The 19,357-nt window shown below is 49.0% G+C and overlaps 1 protein-coding gene across 3 annotated transcripts; it reads right to left on the bottom strand.

The window, feature by feature from the left end:
- Positions 1 to 490: 490 nt before the first annotated feature.
- On the bottom strand, positions 491 to 10,981 carry LOC140418444 (uncharacterized). 3 transcript variants are annotated; one of them, XM_072501919.1, is made up of 3 exons: positions 10,896 to 10,981; positions 9,519 to 9,634; positions 491 to 1,954 (listed from the first exon to the last, which is right to left on the bottom strand). In XM_072501919.1, exon 3 carries the CDS (start codon positions 1,837 to 1,839, stop codon positions 634 to 636), a length of 1,206 nt encoding a protein of 401 aa, XP_072358020.1. In that variant the 5' UTR covers positions 1,840 to 1,954; positions 9,519 to 9,634; positions 10,896 to 10,981; the 3' UTR covers positions 491 to 633. The 3 variants fall into 3 exon arrangements, with proteins under 3 accessions (XP_072358020.1, XP_072358021.1, XP_072358019.1); XM_072501920.1 differs by lacking the exon at positions 10,896 to 10,981 and adding an exon at positions 10,789 to 10,873 and having other exon boundaries at positions 9,512 to 9,634; XM_072501918.1 differs by lacking the exon at positions 10,896 to 10,981 and adding an exon at positions 10,789 to 10,873.
- Between the last annotated feature and the right edge of the window lie 8,376 nt (positions 10,982 to 19,357).

Below are 19,357 nucleotides of genomic sequence, written 5' to 3'. Positions count from 1 at the left end.
GAGGTTGAAGATGGGGCAGTAATTTGTAAGGATGGCAGGGTCAAGGGTTTGTTTTATTGAGGGGGTGATGATGGCAGATTTGAAGGACAGAGGGACAGTACCTGAAGAGTGAGAAATGTTGACAATATCCATGGACACAGGGTAGTTCGCTGATCAGTAGCTCAGTGGGAATAGGGTCGATGGAGCAGGAGCTGGGTCTCATGGACAAGATGAGCTCTGAGAGGGCATGAGGGGAGATGGGAGAGAAACTAGAGAAAGATGTGGGTTCAGGGCTCGGGAAAGGATGACATTTAGAGACAGTTTGGTCCGGTGGGCTCGTTGAAGGGAGGGAAGCAGCAGAGGCGGCTGATCGGATTTACTCAATCTCAGTCACAAAGAAGCTCCTCACACTTCTTGTTGGAGGTGAGGATGGAAGAGACGGGAGAGCGAGATTACTTCAAAAGGAACTAATTTGTGTCAGAGTAATTAAAAAGTTTCAGCACACTGCGTATGTCACACAAATCTAATTTATTTGACTTTTAGCCAGAATATTAGCCCCTGTAAATGGGCTGGATTTTGTTATCAGCAGAAAGAGACCCAAATGAACATGGTTCAGTCCTGAATGTGAGGAACAGCAAAATCCAATCACTGTTGTTATTTGTGGCCTCGTTGGTGTTTCAGCAGGAGGGATGAAGTGGCGAATCCCTTCCTACACTTGGAACAGGTGAACGGTCTCTCCCCAGTGTGAACTCGCTGGTGCTTCTGCAAGGCGGATGACTGAGTGAATCCCTTCCCACACCAGGAGCAGGCGAATGGCCTCTCCCCAGTGTGAATTCGCTGATGTGCAGTGAGATGAGACGATTGTCTGAACCCAGTCCCACAGTGAGAGCACCTAAACGGTCTCTTGTCAGTGTGAACACGTTGATGGCGCATCAGTTCCCCAGAACGTTTATAACAATTCCCGCAGTCTGGACAATGAAATGGTCTCTCATCAGTGTGAATTCGCTGGTGATTCAGAAGTTCGGATGACTGAATGAATCCCTTCCCACACTCTGAGCAGATGAATGGCCTCTCCCCAGTGTGAGTTCGCTGATGTACAGTGAGATGAGATGATCGTCTGAACCCAGTCCCGCAGTGAGAGCACCTAAACGGTCTCTCGTCAGTGTGAACACGTTGATGTTGTAACAGTTCCCCAAAACGTTTATAGCACTTCTCGCAGTCTGGACATTGAAACGGTCTCTCCCCAGTGTGAATTCGCTGATGCTTCTGCAGGTCGGATGACTGAGTGAATCTCTTCCCACACTTGGTGCAGACGAATGGCCTCTCCACTGTGTGAGTTCGCTGATGTACAGTGAGGTTAGATGATCGTCTGAACCCAGTCCCACACTGAGAGCACCTGAATGGTCTCTCGTCAGTGTGAACACGTTGATGGCACATCAGATCCCCAGATCTTTTATAGCATTTCCCACAGTCTGGACATTGAAACGGTTTCTCATCAGTGTGAACTAGCTGGTGACTCAGCAAGTGGGCTGAAATAGTAAATCCTTTCCCACATGTGGAGCAGATGAATGGTCTCTCCCTGGAGTGAAGTCGCTGGTGTGTGGACAGAGCGGATGGCTGAGTGAATCCCTTGCCACACGTGGAGCAGATGAATGGTCTCTCCCCAGTGTGACTGCGTCGATGAGTTTCCAGCTTGGATGGATAAGTGAATCCTTTCCCACAGTCCGCACATTTCCACGGTTTCTCCTCAGTGTGACTGCATTTGTGTCTTGTGAGGCCTGATGATTGACTGAATCCTCGTCCACACACACAACACGTATACGGCTTCTCCCCACTGTGAACGATGCTTTTTCCTTCCATGTTCAAAATCTCATGATATTCAGAAATGATAAATTGAGGACTCTGTCAGACCCTGATGTGATGCTTGGTTTGTGTTTCCGGATCTTGAAGTCTCACCTTCGAACACCCTGTGAAACTGATTGAAAACAGAAAATAGGGAGTGAGAGAGAACCCACAAAAACACAAAGGCAGGTTGTGAAATTGAGCTGAATGAATCTGGTCATTTCAAGGGACCATAAAAACAGCTGGATTGTTGTAAAAACCCAACTGGCCTCTTTGGGAGGAGAGAGGAAGAGGTGAGGAGGGATTTTGTATATCTACAAGACATATTAAGAGAGTAGTTGGCAAAGCAAATTCGACCTTGAGCTTCATAACTGACACAGAAACTATGCTTCTGGTGGCACAGTGATTAGCACTGCTGCCTCACAGTGCCAAGGACTCGGGTTCAATTCTGGCCTTGATGACCGTCTGTGTGGAGTTTGCACTTTCTCCCCGTGTCTGCGTGGGTTTCCACCCGGTGCTCAGGATTCCTCCAACAGACCAAAAAATAATGATAATAATAATCACTTATTGTCACAAGTAGGCTTCAATGAAGTTACTGTGAAAAGCCCCTAGTCGCCACATTCCGGCGCCTGTTCGGGGAGGCCGGTACAGGACTTGAACCCGCGCTGCTGGTCTTATTCTGCATTACAAGCCAGCTTTCTTAGCCAACTGTGCTATACCAGCCCCAAAGCCCCTAGTCGCCACATTCCGGCGCCTGTTTGGGGAGGCTGATAGGGGAGCAAGTTAGATCGATTGGCCTTGATAAATTGCCCCTTAGTGTCCAGGGATGTGCAGGTTTGGTGGGGCTATGGGGTTACAGGGACAGGGTAGCGGTGTGGGCCTAGGCAGGGTGCCCTTTCAGTGAATCAGTGCACACTTGATGGGCCGAATGGCCTCCTTCTGCACTGTAGGAATTCTATGGTTCTAATTCTATTCTATGAATCTTTATAAAGCTCTGGTCACCACTCTTCAAGAAGGATGTGAAGGTTCTTGGAGAAGGTGTAGAGGAGATTTACCAGAATGGTTCCAGCAAAGGAGGTTGAGGGGAGATTTGATTCAGGGACACAAGATTATGCCAGGTTTCGATCGGGTGGACAAAGACACTCTGTTTCCATTCACTGATCGTACAAGCAGCCGGGACACAGATTCAAAGTTTTGGGTAAAACCTGGATTGAACGATATAAGATGCTGACGGGTCTTGACAGGGTGGATGTGGAGAGGATGTTTCCTCTTGTGGGAGAATCTGGAACAAGGGGGTCACTGTTGGAAAGTGAGGGGTCACCCATTTCAGATGGGGATGAGGATTTTTTTTTCGCTCGAGGGTTGTAAAAGAGGGGGTGGCACAGTGGTTAGCGCTGCTGCATCACAGCACCAGGGACCCAGGTTCACGCCTGACCCTGGATGACTGTGTGGAGTTTGCACATTCTCCCCTTGTCTGTGTGGGTTTCTTCCGGGTGCTCCGGTTTCCTCACACAGTTCAAAGATTTGCAGGTTAGGTGCTAAATTGCCTCTTCATCTCCAAGGATGTGCACGTTGGGTGGGATGTGAGGATGGGGCAGGGTGGGATGGGGGGGGGGGGGGGGGGGGGGGGGGGTTTCGGAGGGTTGGTGCTGACTTGGGCTCCTTCTGCACTGTGGGGATTCTATGACTTAGATCTTGCGTCCTTAAAACGCAGTGGAAGTCGAGTCCTTGAATATTTTTAAGGCAGAGATGGATAGATTCTCGATAAGCAAGGGGGTGAAAGGTTATCGGGGTCGGCAGGAATATGGAGTTGAGGTTAAAATTATTGTATAATGGAGCAGGCTCGAGGAGCCGACTCCTAGTTTGTGTGTAAGGAGCAGGCTCGAGGGGCTGACTTTAGTTTGTGTGTAAGGAGCAGGCTCGAGGGGCCGACTCCTAGTTTGTGTGTAAGGAGCAGGCTCGAGGGGCCGACTCCTAGTTTGTGTGTAAGGAGCAGGCTCGAGGGGCTGACTCCTAGTTTGTGTGTAAGGAGCAGGCTCGAGGGGCTGACTTTAGTTTGTGTGTAAGGAGCAGGCTCGAGAGGCTGGCTCCTAGTTTGTGTGTAAGGAGCAGGCTCGAGGGGCCGAGTGGCCTGCTCCTAGTTTGTATGGAAGCATGCAAATACAGCATGCGGTAAAGAAGGCAAATGGGCTGCACAATGGCGCAGTGGTTAGCACTGTTGCCTCACGTCACCAAGGACCTAGGTTCGATCCCGGTCCTGGGTCACTGTCCATGTAGAGTTTGCGCATTCTCCCTGTGTCTGTGTGGGTCCCACCCCCACAACACAAAGATGTGCAGGGTAGGTAGATTAGCCATGCTAAAATTATCCCTTAATTGGGACAAAAAGAATTGGGCACTCTAAATTTATATTTTTAAAAAACCTATAACATTCTAACAGGGCGAGACAGATTAGATTCGGGAAGGATGTTCCCGATGGTGGGTGTGTCCAGAACCCGGGGTCACAGTCTGAGGATACGGGATAGCACGGGCAGCACAAGTGGCTAGCACTGTGGCTTCACAGCGCCAGGGTCCCAGGTTCGATTCCCTGCTGAGTTACTGTCTGTGCGGAGTCTGCACGTTCTCCCCGTGTCTGCGTGGGTTTCCTCCGGATGCTCCGCCTTCCTCCCACAGTCCAAAGATGTGCAGGTTAGGTGGATTAGCCACGCTAAATTGTCCTTAGTGTCCAAAAAGGTTAGGAGGGGTTATTGGGTTACGGGGATTGGGTGGAAGTGAGGATTTAAGTGGGTCGGTGCAGACTCGATGGGCGAATGGGCTCCTTCTGCACTGTATGTTCTATGTTCTATGACAGACCATTTAGGACAGAGGTGAGGAGAAATGTCTTCACCCAGAGCGTGGTGAGCCTGTGGAATTCATCACCACAGGAAGAATTGAGACCAAAACATTGCATGTTTTCAAGAAGTAGTTAGATACAGCACTGAGGGTGAAGGGGATCAAAGGATCTGGGGGAAAGCGGGATTAGACTATTGAGCCCAATCTGCTCTGATCGTAATGAATGGTGGAGCAGGTTCGAAGGGCCAAATGGTCCCCTCCTGCTCCTATTTTCTACGTTGCTCCGTATCTATGCATGTAAATGGTCCAGGAGGTATGAGGAAGAAGGTTTTTACACAGCCAGTGGCAATTACCTGAACCTTGCTGCCTATGACAGAGCAGAAATAGACACCAATGAATGATTTTTTAAAAAATTGGATAGAAACCTGAGAGAAATAAAGCTGTTAGGATACAGGGATAAAGCAGGAGAATGATACTGACTGGATTGTTCCAGATAATAACAGTAATCTTTATTAGTCTCACAAGTATGAATGTTTGAGGTGAGGGACGCCGTCAGTGTCCCTGCTGATTTCACTGGTGGGAAGCGCACCCATCTTCAGCTCCTCAGAAACCGCGTTAAGGAGGTGGAGGTGGAGCTGGATGAACTTCGGATCATTCGGGAGGCAGAGGTGGTCATAGAAAGTAGCTTCAGGGATGTAGTTACTCCGAAGAATCAAGATGGTGACTGTGAGAGGGGCTGGGAGGAAGCAGTCAGTGCAGGATCCCTCTGTGGTCGTTCCCCTCAGTAACAAGTATACCGTTTTGGATACTGTTGAGGGGGACGACCTACCAGGGGTAAGCCACGGTGAACGGATCTCCAGCGCTGAGTCCGTCCCTGTAGCTCAGAAGGGAAAGAGGGAGAGCAGGAGAGCAATAGTTATTGGGGACTCGATAGTTAGAGGGACAGATAGACGGTTCTGTGGCAGCGAAAGAGACTCACGGATGGTATGTTGCCTCCAGGGTGCCAGGGTCCATGACGCCTCGGACCATGTTTTCAGAATCCTTAAAGGGGAGGGGGAGCAGTCACAAGTCGTGGTACACATCAGTACCAACGACATAGGTAAGAGAAGGGACGGGGATTTAAACCAGGAACTAAGGGAGCTAGGGAGGAAGCTGAGAGCCAGGACAAACCATGTTGTCATCTCTGGTTTGTTGCCGGTGCCACGTGCTCGTGAGGTGAGGAACAGGGAGAGAGTGCAGATAAACACGTGGCTGCAGGGATGGTGTAGGAGGGAGGGTTTCAGGTACGTGGATAATTGGAACACATTCTGGGGAAGGTGGAATCTGTACAGACAGGACGGTTTGCACCTGAACCAGAGGGGCACCAATATCCTGGGAGGGAAATTTGCTACGGCTCTTTGGGGGGGTTTAAACTAATTTGTCAGTGGGCTGGGAAAACGAGCTGTAGTCCAGAAGCCAGTGTTGAGAGTAGTGAGGTACTGAGGAGGGTATCAAGGTCGCAGGAGTGTACCGGCAGACAGAAAGATAGGTAGAAGTGTGTCTACTTCAATGCAAGGAGCATCCGGAATAAGGTAGGTGAACTTGGAGCGTAGGTTGGTACTTGGGACTACGATGTTGTGGCCATTTCGGAGACATGGTTAGAACACGGACAGGAATGGTTGTTGGAAGTTCCGGGGTATAGATGTTTCAGTAAGAGTAGGGAAGGTGATAAAAGAGGTGGAGGAGTAGCATTGTTAATCAAGGATAGTTTAACGGCTGCAGAAAGGCAGTTTGAAGGGGATCTGCCTACTGAGGTAATGTGGGTTGAAGTTAGAAATAGGAAAGGAGCGGTCACATTGTTGGGAGTTTTCTATAGGCCCCCAAATAGTAATAGAGATGTGGAGGAAGAAATTGCAAAACAGATTATGGATAGGTGTGGAGGTCTCAGGGTAGTTGTCATGGATGACTTTAACTTTCAAAATATTGATTGGAACCTCTATAAGTCGAACAGTTCAGATGGGGCAGTTTTTGTACAGTGTGGATAGGCCGACAAGAGGGGGGGCCACATTGGATTTGATACTGGGTAATGAACAGGGCCAAGTGTTAGATTTGTTTGTGGGAGAGCACTTTGGAGATAGTGACCACAATTCGGTGTCTTTCATTATTGCAATGGAGAGGGATAGGGCCAGACGATCGGGCAAGGTTTATAATTGGGGGAGGGGTAATTATGATGCGATTAGGCAAGAATTAGGGAGCATAAGATGGGAACAGAAACTGTCAGGGAAAGGCACAAATGAAAAGTGGAGCTTGTTCAAGGAACAAATACTGCGTGTCCTTGATAGGCATGTCCCTGTCAGGCCGGGTGAAAATGGCCGTGTGAGGGAACCATGGTTCACAAAAGAGGTTGAATGTCTTGTCAAGAGGAAAAAGGAAGAGTATGTAAGGATGAGAAAACAAGGTTTAGTAGGGTCGCTTGAGAGTTATAAGGTAGCAAGGAATGAGCTGAAAAAAGGGCTTGAGAGCTAGGAGGGGGCATGAGAAGTCCTTGGCGGGTTGTATCAAGGAAACCCCAAGGCATTTTACTCTTATGTGAGAAATAAGGGTGACGGTAGGGCCTGTCAAGGACAGTAGTGGGAACTTGTGCATGGAGTCAGAAGAGATAGGAGGGGCGTTGAATGAATACTTTTCTTCAGTGTTCTCAAAGGAGAGGGACCATGTTTTTGGGGATGAGTGTGTGATACAGGCGGGTAGGCTGGAGGAGGTAGATGAGGAAGAATGTATTTGCAATTTTGAAAAACCTGAGGGTCGACAAGTCCCTTGGTCCAGATGGGATATATCCAAGGATTCTTTGGGAGGCAAGGGATGAGATTGCAGAGCCTTTGGCTTTGATCTTTGGGTCCTCACTGTCCACGGGGATAGTGCCAGAGAGTGTCGAATGTTGTTCCTCTGTTCAAGAAAGGGAACAGGAATGACCCTGGTAATTATATACCAGTTAGTCTTACTTTGGTGGTCGGTAAGATAATGGAAAAGGTCCTGAAGGATAGGATTTTTAACCATTTGGAAAGATGCAGCTTAATCTGGGATAGTCAACACGGATTCATGAAGGGTAGGTCTTGCCTCACAAATTTGATTGAATTCTTTGAGGAGGTAACAAAGTGTGTAGATGAAGGTAGAGCAGTTGATGTTGTTTCCATGGATTTTAGTAAGGCGTTGATAAGGTTCCCCATGGTCGGCTCATGAAGAAAGTAAGGAGGTGTCGGATGGATGGGAAATTTGGCCAATTGGATAAGTAACTGGCTATCACATAGAAGACAGAGGGTGGTGGTGGATGGAAAATGTTTAGACTGGAGACCAGTTACCAGCGGTGTACCACAGGGATCAGTGCTGGGTCCTCTGCTATTTGTGATTTTTATCAATGACTTGGAGGAGGGGGCTGAAGGGTGGGTCAGTAAATTTGCTGATGACACCAAGATTGGTGGAGTAGTGGATGAGGTGGAGGGCTGTTGTCGGCTGCAAAGAGACATTAATAGGATGCAGAGCTGGGCTGAAAAATGGCAGATGGAGTTTTACCCTGATAAGTGCAAGGTGATCCATTTTGGTAGAAAAAATTTGAATGCGGATTACAGGGTCAATGGCAGGGTTCTGAGGAATGTGGAGGAACAGAGAGATCTTGGGGTTCATGTCCACAGATCTCTGAAGGTTGCCACTCAAATGGATAGAGCAGTGAAGAAGGCTTATAGTGTGTTAACGTTTATTAAAGGGGGCTTGAGTTTAAGAGCCGCGGGGTTATGCTGCAACTATACATGATTGTGTGAGACCACATTTGGAGTATTGTGTGCAGTTCTGGTCACCTCATTATAGGAAGGATGTGGAAGCATTGGAAAGGGTGCAAAGGAGATTTTACCAGGATGCTGACTGGTTTGCAGAATAGGTCTTATGAGGAAAGGTTGAGGGAGCTAAGGCTTTTCTCTTTGGAGTGGAGGAGGATGAGAGGTGACTTAATGGAGGTTTATAAGATGATCAGGGGGACAGATAGAGTGGACGTTCAGAGACTATTTCCTCGGGTGGAGGTAGCTGTTACAACGGGTATAACTATAAGATTCAGGGTTGGAGATATAGGAGGGATTTCTGAGGTAGGTTCTTTACTCAGTGGTTCGGGGGTGGAATGGACTGCCTGCTGTGATAGTGGAGTCGGACACTTTAGGAACTTTCAAGCAGTTATTGGATAGGCAGATGGAGCACACCACAATGACAGGGAGTGGGATAGCTTGATCTTGGTTTTGGACAATGCTCGGCACAACATCGAGGGCCGAAGGGCCTGTTCTGTGCTGTACTATTCTATGTTCTAAGTAGGCTTACATTAACACTGCAATGAAGTTCCTGTGAAAAGCCCCTTGTCGCCACATTCCGGCACCTTTTGGGTAGACAGAGGGAGAATTCAGAATGTCCAATTCACCTAGCAAGCACATCTTCCGGGACTTGTGGGAGGAAACCGGAGCACCCGGAGGAAACCCACGCAGACACGGGGAGAACGTGCAGACTCCACCCATTCAGTGACCCAAGCCGGGAAAGAAATCGGGTTCCCTGGCGCTGCGAAGCAATGGTGCTACCATGTCGATTAGAGAGCTGGCATGGACCGAATGCTTTTCTCTGTCCCACAATTACAGATTTTTTTGTGCAATCTAGTTTTGTAATTTAACCCCGGGGGGTTCAGATAAATCTGTGCTGCACTCCCTCCAAGGCCATTCTATCCTTCCTCAGGTTTGTTGTCCAGAACTGAACACAGTTCTCCAGGTTTGGTCGAACCAGGGTTTGTGAATCTCGGGGCTTTTCTAATCACACGGAGACCTGAAATCTTCCCTCACAGACAGAACAGACAAACCTTTTACCTTCCACACCCAGATGCTGCTGATATTCAGGTTCTGATGAACCGAGTGACTCTGTCAGATTGCAATGTGACGTTTGGTTTGCGTTTCCCGTCTGTTAAACCTCCAATTCCAGTATCCTGTAAATTTACAGAAACCTCACTGTCAGTTTAAGATAGAAATTCACAACATTCTCTCCTCGCCAACTTTGATTAAATGTATTCCTGGAGGTTTGATCACATGACCTGCCCCCATCCTCCAGCCATTAATCGGTCAACACATCCATCCTTGTGACACACTGCCTTCCTCGGCCAATTGGGAAGCAAAAGGACTAATTACCTCACAGGACAGTGTTTGACTGTCAGCCAATCAACCTTTATCCCATTTTCAATAATTTATATCCGCTTAAGAGAAATGTTCAAAAAAATATTTTTTACTATCCTAATCATTTTCCAAAGATCCAAAAATATTTTCCACTGTCCTAATGATTTCCTAAGTATGAATCTCACCGAGACTGAAGGTAAAATTTGAATTCATTGCAAGTCTACTGATGACCATGAAACCATTGTCAATTGTTGTAAAGACACATCCGTCCACTCATGTCCTTCAGTGAAGGAAATAATCTATCCTTACCTCGTCTGGCTGACACAATTCCAAACCACAGCAATGTGGTTGACTCTTTAAATGCCCTCCGAGATGGCCGAGCAAGCCACTCAGTTCAAGGGAAATTAGGGATGGGCAATAAATGTTGACCCAGCCAGTGACTTCCACAAATGATCAAAATAAAATTCGGGGGCAGCACAGTGGGCTATCCCTGATGGCTCACGGCGCTGAGGACCCTCGGTTCGATCCCTGCTCTGGGTCACTGTCCGTGTGGAGTTTGCACATTCTCCCCATGTTTATGTGGGTTTTGCCCCCACAACCCAAAGATGTGCAGGGTCGGTGGATTGGCCAGACAAAATTGCCCCTTAATTGGATAAAATTAATTGGATATACTAAATTTATGAGAAAAAAAAATCCTGGAGACTCCAGTCAGTGAATCCGGGAGAGTTGGCATCCGGTCCAGGCTCGCAGCGCATGCGCCCTGTGGCACATGGTCCACTGTAAAGATGGCGGCCGGTAACCCAGGCCTGTCACCGCTCAGCCCTCAGTCTATAGAGAAACTACCAAAGACACTACATTCACCAGCTCTGAGGACACACCTTAGCTCCCTTTCCAATCTGAAAGCAGCCTGAGCTGGATTTACATTCCCCTTAATTGATCATTGCTGGGTGATAATCCTGTACTTCCTCACCTCACACCACTGTGACAGCACCTTCACTACACAGACTGCAGCAACTGACCAAACATCACCTTCCCCGTTATTCCTGAAGGCACCGCCTTCCCAACCTGGCCCCTTGCCTGAGGTGTGGTGATCCTCAGGTCACATCACCGCCGGTCAGCTCTCTCCCGAGACCAGGCCCTGGTTCACAGCCGCCATCTTGGGGAAACAGAGCGCATGCGCTGGCGTCTTGTTGACGCAACAGCTAGTGGGCGGGGCCTGAAGGTTTCTGTTCCCAGCCGGGTCCTAGTGCCGGTGAGAAAAAGGCAGCGAAACAGGTTTTTACTAAGTTTCACCCACTCCCAGGCTCCAGCTGATCTTTGTAGCCTGAATCACGGATACATTCAGTGTGAGAGGCTGCAGCATCTATATAGCTACCTGAAGGGGGTTATACAGCGTTTGATTACATTTCGTGGTCCTTTCCAGTTCATTATCAGGATGTTTGTGTGATATTTTCGTCCCCTCAGAGTGATATTTCTTTATTTAAAATACATTTCAGCAGCAAGCTTACTGGTGATTTTTTAAAGGAAAGGAGGTTATTTATTATCACACAATTTCCTGGATGTTTGAACATCTCAGTTTCTCGTCTATTTCACACTCACTGACACATACACAGAAATTAGGTACAGATCAAGTTGAAGCTGTAATGATCAAAATGGAATGTAGACTGCAATCTTTATATCTCTGCAGGTCTGTTGTCTTCTTGTTGAGCTGGTCCTTTAGTTGGAGCCAAGGTTTTTTAGAAACAGATAATTCTCATGAGGCTCTGAAGCTTCTTGTTGATGAATCGCCAGGAGGTTGGTTCTCAGGTGGACTTGGAAGCTGAAATAAGTTCAGTACTGTGGCTGCACTGGGAGACATTCAGCTCTGCTGGTTCAGCTGGTTCCTGGTGCTTCAGATGCTTCTCACACACACATTTGCTTTGTTCAGGGTTTATTATACTGCATCCCTGACAATTAACTGCAGAGTTAAAACTCTGGGACCCAGAACACTCCGATACAATAGCAGTTTACGATGCTCACTCACGCTTATCTCTATCCCAATTCGAGCTCATTCTCCTGTGTTCAATACGGCACTTGGAGACAAACAGTCCAGAGATTTCATATTCCTCAAACGCTGGTTCATCCTGACACAACGAGACATTTAAACTTCACAGGTGGCTCAAAGTTTCCTTATTCAGATCTGTGTTTAACTAATTATTGGTCACAGAATCGAATATTGCCCACAGTTTAATGCCCATAATAACCTGTTAAGTTGCAGCCATATTGGCAGAGTTTGTGGATCTTACAATCTATAATATCTAGTATTCTTGTGCTGAGCGTAAGATCTTGAATCTAATCTTGGGCCTGGTTAAAACAGTGAATTGTAGCTGGGTGAGGACCTTGGAGGTGGGTGGGTGGTTACTCTGGCGCCGACTGTGTTGCGTGGTTTTGTCTATTCCCAGTGGCTCTGCAGAGGGAGCATGCGGTATCCACCGGAATGCTTGACACCTCCCACAACCAGTGGAATGCTTGACACCTTCCACAACCACACCTCAGCGGACAGCTGTTTCAGAGACACTGGGAACAATATTCTGGTTCAGTTAGGAAAGTTCCCTACACTTTTGTTGGGATTTCTAGCTGATTTTGGTCTTTTTATTTGACTGGACCATATGCTTGGGGAGAGCAAGAGAGGAAAGAAGGTTCTATAGAAACTAGAATGATCTGTTGTGAATTTCTATCCTATTCGTACAGTGATCATTTTTGGAAACCTCTTTTTCAGAGCATTAAAATGGGAGGTTTGGCAGCTGGGCAACTCGAACCAAACATCATATTGAGATCTGACAGTGTCATTCAATTCATTACGACCTAAAATGCACAAACTTTCAATGTGTTGTCTGTTCTGTCTGTGGGCAAAGATTTCAAATATCAGTGCGATACCCGAGTGAGAAAGTTCCAGTGAACTGACTGTGGAAAGAGATTTAACCAGTTTCACAGCCTGAAAGAACATCACACCATTCACAGCAAGGAAAGACTGTACACGTGTTCTGTGTGTGGACGAGGATTCAACTGATCATTGGGTTGGATTGGATTGGATTTGTTTATTGTCACGTGTACCGAGATACAATGAAAAGTATTTTTCTGCGAGCAGCTCAACAGATCATTGAGTACTTGAAAAAAAAAGGGAATATAAGAAAATACATAATAGGGCAACACAAGGCACACAATTTAACTGTGTAAGCACCGGCATCGGATGAAGCATACAGAGGTGTAGTGTCAATGAGGTCAGTCCATAAGAGGGTTGTTTAGGAGTCTGGTAACAGCGGGAAGAAGAGGACTTCTGGGGGCGGCTATGAAGAAGTAAGTCACACATTTGCTGGCTCCCACTCGAGTCAGCATTTTGGGCCTTTTCCCCCAATTTTCTACCGGACTTGAATTGTAAAACTGATGACAGAGGCAATTGTGTACTGAATTCCCACATTGGTGCATGGAGAGAAGGACTAGACGTGCTCATCAAGGCAGAAACAGAAAGACAGAGAAGGCTTGGGCTGAAGCTGCAGCAGGAGACAGCATGGTGGAGGACCGGACCTCTGGTTTGTCGACCCAGCAGCCTCTGGAGCAGCTGATGCAAGTTATTCAGGAAGGCTTTGCTAAGCAGAAACTGGACACCTTGGACCCAATAAAAGAGTCAATTGAGCGGCTGGAGCTTAGATTGGACGCCCAAGATTGGGCGATCCAGAAGGCAGAGAAGGCACTGGCTGAGCAGGAGGAACATCAAACTGCGGTGGAGTTGGAGGTGGGGATGCTGAGAGACCAGCAGAAGAAGCCCCTGGAGAAGGTGGAGGACCAAGAGAACAGGTCTCGCCGGCAGAAATTGAGAATTGTTGGGCTCCCGGAGGGGTCTGAAGGAGCGGACGCTGGGGCATACATCACGGACATGTTTGAGAAGCTGCTGTGGGATGGGGCATTCCCCCGACACTTGGAGGTGGACAGGGCTCACAGAGCGCTCGCGAGGAAGCCATGAATGGGAGACCCCCTGAGGGCAATGGTCGTGAGATTCCACAGGTACTTGGATAAGGAGCGCATTCTACAGTGGGCCAAGCAGACACGGAGCTGTAAGTTGGATAACAGTATCCTGCGGATCTATCAGGACCTGAGTGTGGAGGTGGCCAGGAGAAGAGCAGGCTTCAACCAGATCAGGTTTAAGAAAAAGGTGAAGTTCAAACTGTTGTCTCCAGCCCATCTTTGGGTCATGCATGAGGAGCAGCACTTTTATTTTGAGTGGCCCGAGGACGCGCTGGACTTCGCAAAAAGGAAAGGACTGGTGGTGGACCGAAAACTTTTGAACTTTGCTGCAATGTTCATGTTTTTTTTTGGTTTTTCTGTTCTTTTTTTAAAAAAAGTTTCTTATTTCTGGAAGCTGTTTGTAATGCATTTTGCATTGATCTGGGACCAGCGGTAGAGCTGAGTGAGTTAAGGTTTTCATTTGCACTGTTGGGGGATGGAGGTCTGCTTGTTTAGATTTTGGTGTTTTCTGTCGGGCAATTGTGTGGGGATTGTATGATGTTGGAGTTAGTTTGTATGAGTGAGGGGAGGGTGGTGAGGGAACAATAGGTGTGAGACTATCCAGCGCCAGGGATGGGGGCCACCAAGCGAGCTGGGTGGGCTTGCTCATGGAAGCGCAGTGGGGGGGGGGGGGGGTGTTGCATATGTTCGGTTTATTAAAGGGTTTGGGTTACAGAGTGTTGTTACTAGGGGGAGGGAGGGGGTGAATGTTCTGCTGACGAAGGAGGGATTTGGGCTAAGGGACAGAGAGGAGGTTGGGGGTGGAGGCTGTCTGGGGGCGGGCTGGTGGAGGTGCGGAGCATGGGCTGCAGGTGGGCCCAAAAAAGGGGATGGCTGATCGGTGAAAGGGGGGGCAATGAGCCCCCCAACTAGGTTGATCACCTGGAATGTTCGAGGGTTATATGGGCCGGTCAAGAGGGCATGTGTGTTCGCGCATCTTAGGGGACTGAAGGTGGATGTGGTAATGTTGCGGGAGATGCACCTTAGAGTAACTGATCAGATTAGATTGAGGAAAGGCTGGGTCAGTCAGGTCTTTCACTCGGGACTAGACTCAGAGACTGGAGGGGTCGCGATCCTGATCAATAAGCGGTTGGTGTTTGAGGCGGGTAGAATAGTCTCAGATGTGGGAGGTCGGTACATTATGGTCCGTGGGAAACTGGAGGGGGTGCAGGTGGTATTAGTAAATATGTACGTGCCAAATTGGGATGATGTGAAGTTTATAAAGAGGCCGCTGAGGAAGATACCGGACCTGGACTCGCAAAGTTGGTCATGGGAGGGGACTTCAACAGTTATTGACCCTGGCTTGGACCGGTCAAACTTGAAAACGGGCAGGGTGCCAGCAATGGCAAAGGAACTAAAAGGGTGCATGGAGCAGATTTGGGGGGGGGGGGGGGGGAGGGTGGGTGGATCCATGGAGATTTGGGCAGCCGAGGGTGAAGGAGTTCTCCTTCTACTCACACGTGCACAGAGTGTACTCCCGGATTGACTTCTTTGTTTTTGAGTAGGTGAGTAGGGCCTTATTGACAGGGGTGGTGGACACGGGGTACTCGGTGATCACAATCGCAGACCAGAGGGAGAAGGTGGACAGGGCAGAGACGGGCCGACTGGTAAAGGAGATACTACAGATCAATAGGAGGTAGGCGGAGACCCCAGAGGCAGGGCTTTTAAAGGAATTGCGGAGGCTACATCGGAGTTTGGCTTGTTAACCACAGGGAGGGCGGTGGAGCAGCTGAGAAAGGCGAGGGGGGCGATCTATGGGTATGGAGAGAAGGCCAGTAGAATGCGTGCACAGCAGCTTAGAAAGGGGGAGGCAGCCAGGGAGATAGGGAAAGTAAATGACGGAGATGGGAACCTGGTTGGAGATTCAGCAGGGGTGAATAAGGCATTTAGGGATTTCTACAGTAGGCTGTATAGGTCAGAACCCCCTACCGGGCCGGAGGGGATGAGGCACTTCTCGGAGGGGCTGAATTTCCCAAAGGTGGACGGGGAGGTGGTAGAAGGGCTGGGGGCCCCGATCGGGCTGGAAGAGATAGTGGAGGGCTTGAAGGCCATGCAGTCGGGTAAAGCCCTGGGGCCGGACGGGTACCCAGTGGAGGTTTATAAAAGATTCACTGGGATATTGGGGCCGGTGTTGTTGAGGATGTTCAATGAGACAAAGGAAAGAAGGGTGCTGCCCCCGACGTTGTCACAGGCCACGATTTCGCTGATCCTTAAGCGGGACAAGAACCCGGAGCTGTGTGGATCCTATAGGCCTATCTCCCTGTTGAATGTAGATGCCAGATTGCTGGCCAAAATTTTGTCCTCCGGGATTGAGGATTGAGTTCCTGACGTCATTGGGGAGGACCAGACGAGGTTTGTTAAGGGTAGGCAGTTGGTGGCCAATGTAAGAAGGTTGTTAAACGTGATCATGATTCCCCCGGAAGGTAGGGAGTTGGAGGTAGTGATCGCAATGGATGTAGAAAAGGTCTTTGATCGGGTAATCTTTGATGGGATTATCTGTGGGAGGTACTGGGACGGTTCGGATTTGGGCGGTGTTTTATTGACTGGGTCAGGTTGCTGTATAAGGCTCCTGTGACAAGTGTATGGATGAATAGGACAACATCGGACTATTTTAGTCTGCACAGAGGGGCGAGACAGAGATGCCCCCTTTCCCCACTGTTGTTTGCGCTGGCAAAAGAGCCACTGGCGATTGCTCTGAAAGCCTCTAGGGGCTGGAAGGGGCTGGTCCGGGAGGGGGGGGTGGGGTGGGGGTGGAGCACAGAGTCTTGCTCTATGCAGACGACCTGCTTCTGTATGTATCGGACCCAATAGAGGGGATGGAAGAAATTATGAGGATTCTCGGGGAATTTAGCTGGTTTTCGGGGTACAAGTTAAATATGGGGAAAAGTGAGATGTTTGTGGTCCAGACAAGGGGACAGGAGAGGCGATTGGGGGAGCTGCCGTTTAGATTAGTAGGGGGAAGCTTTAGGTACTTAACCATCAAAGTGGCGCGGGAATGAGACCGGCTGCATAAATTAAATTTTGCCCGGCGAGTAGACCAAATGAAGGATGATTTCTGAAGGTGGGACGCGCTTCCGTCGTCACTGGCTGGGAGGGTGCAGACGGTGAAGATGACAGTCCTCCCAAGATTCCTGTTCGCGTTTCAATGTCTCCCAATTTTTATTCCGCGGTCCTTTTTTAAACGGGTCAACAAAGTGATCACTGGCAAGACCCCACGAGTAAGGAAGGTAATGCTTGAGTGGAGTCGGGGAGAGGGCGGGCTGGCGCTGCCAAATTTTAGTAACTATTACTGGGCGGCGAATATAGCCATGATCAGGAAGTGGGTGGTGGGGGAGGGGTGGGCATGGGAGCGTATGGAGGTGGCTTCATGCAAGGGCACCAGTCTGGGGGCATTGGTAACTGTGCCTCTGTCATTCCCATCGGCACGATACTCCACCAGCCCCGTGGTGGTGGTGGCCCTGAGAGTCCGGGGGCAATGGAGGAGACATGTGGGAGCAGAGGGAGCATCGGTCTGGTCCCCAATCTGTAATAATCACCGGTTTGCCCCGGGATGTATGGATTGGGGGTTCCGGATATGGCGGAGAGCAGGGATTGAGAGGATGGGGGATTTGTTTATAGAGGGGAGCTTTCCGAGTATGAGGGCACTGGAGGAGAAGTTTGGGTTGGTGAGGGGATACGAATTCAGGTATCTGCAGGTGGGGGACTTACTACGTAAAGAGGTGTCAACCTTCCTGCTCCTACCGCTAAGGGGAATTCAGGACAGGGTAGTTTCCAGAGGATGGGTAGGTGAAGGGAGCGTCTCTGACATTTACAAGGAACTTATGGGGTCAGAGGAGATGCAGACCGAGGAGCTGAGGCGCAAGTGGGAGGAGAAGCTGGGAGGTGAGATAAAGGATGGTCTATGGGTGGATGCGTTGAGTAGAGTCAACGCGTCCACAACATGCGCCAGGCTCAGCCTGATACAATTCAAGTTCGTTCAGTCGGGCCTGGATGAGCATATTTTTGGGGGTGGGAGACAGGTGTACAAAATGTGCGGGAGGACCAGCGAACCATGTCCACATGTTCTGGACATGTCTGAAGCTGAGGGTATTTTGGCAGGGGTTTGCAGATGTCATGATCAGGGTGTTAAAAACAAGAGTGGCATTGAGTCCAGAGGTGGCGATTTTCGGAGTGTCAGAAGACCCAGGAATCCAGGAGGAGAAAGAGGCAGACGTTCTGGCCTTTGCTACCCTGGTTGCCCGGAGACGGATATTATTAGCTTGGAGGGACTCAAAGTCCCCGAAGTCAGAGACCTGGCTATCGGACATGGCTAGCTTTCTCTGTTTGGAGAAAATCAAGTTCGCCTTGAGAGGGTCAATGTTAGGGTTCACCCGGAGGTGGCAACCGTTCGTCGACTTCTTCGTGGAAAATTGATCATCAGCAGAAGGTGGGGGGTGGCGGGGGGGGGGTTAGTTTAGCTTAAAGTAGGGGGTTATTAAAGGTGGGACCTGGAAGGGAGGGTAACAGCTTTTGCACTATGTATATAGTTTCATGTACATTGTTTATTTTGTTGTTACAATACCAAAAAATACTTCAATAAAATGTTATTTAAAAAAAACAGCGGGAAGGGGCTGTTTTTGAGTCTCTCCGTGCGTGTTCTCAGCCTACTGTATCTCCTGCCCGATGGAAGTAGTTGGAAGAGTGAGTAAGCCGGGTGGGAGGGGTCTTTGATTATGCTGCCCGCTTTCCCCAGGCCATGAGAGGTGTAGATGGAGTCAATGGATGGGAGGCAGGTTTGTGTGATGGACTGAGCTATGTTCACGACTCTCTGAAGTTTCTTGCGATCTTGGGCCGAGCAGTTGCCATACCAGGCTGTGATGCAGCCCGATAGGATGCTTTCTATGGTGCATCTGCAAAGGTTGTCAAGAGTTAATGTGGACATGCTGAATTTCCTTAGTTTCCTGAGGAAGTTTAGGCGCTGTTGTGCTTTCTTGGTGGTAGCGTCAACATGGGTGGACCAGGACAGATTTTTTGAGATGTGCACCCATAGGAATTTGAAACTGCTAACCATCTTAACCTCGGCCCCGTTGATGCTGACAGGGGTGTGTGTACAGTACTTTGCTTCCTGCAGCCAATGACCAGCTCTTTAGTTTTGCTGGCATTGAGGGATAGACTGTCGGTTTTGGAGCTTTGATATGAGCTTAGCTGGGATTATGGTGTTGAAGGCGGATATGTAGTCAATAAATAGGAGTCTGATGTCGGAGTCCTTGCTGTCGAGATGCTCTAGGGATGAGTGTAGGGCCAGAGAAATGGCATCTGCTGTGGACCGGTTGTGGCGGTATGCGAATTGCAGTGGATCAAGGCGTTCTGGGAGTATGGAGGTGACGCGCTTCATGACCAACCTGTCGAAATACTTCATTATCACTGAAGTCAGGGCCACAGGACGGTAGTCATTGAGGCACGCTGCCTGGTTCTTCTTTGGCACCGGTATGATGGTGGTCTTCTTGAAGCCAATCTGG

Source organism: Scyliorhinus torazame, chromosome 5 (assembly GCF_047496885.1).
Source record: "Scyliorhinus torazame isolate Kashiwa2021f chromosome 5, sScyTor2.1, whole genome shotgun sequence".
Classification (NCBI taxonomy): domain Eukaryota; kingdom Metazoa; phylum Chordata; class Chondrichthyes; order Carcharhiniformes; family Scyliorhinidae; genus Scyliorhinus; species Scyliorhinus torazame.
Note: the sequence above shows the minus strand (reverse complement) of the source record. Positions and strands in the feature narration are given on the sequence as shown.

Coding starts and splice junctions, on each gene's coding strand:
- LOC140418444 (XM_072501919.1), bottom strand. CDS start 1,839: ATGGAAGGAAAAAGCATCGTTCACAGTGGGGAGAAGCCGTATACGTGT.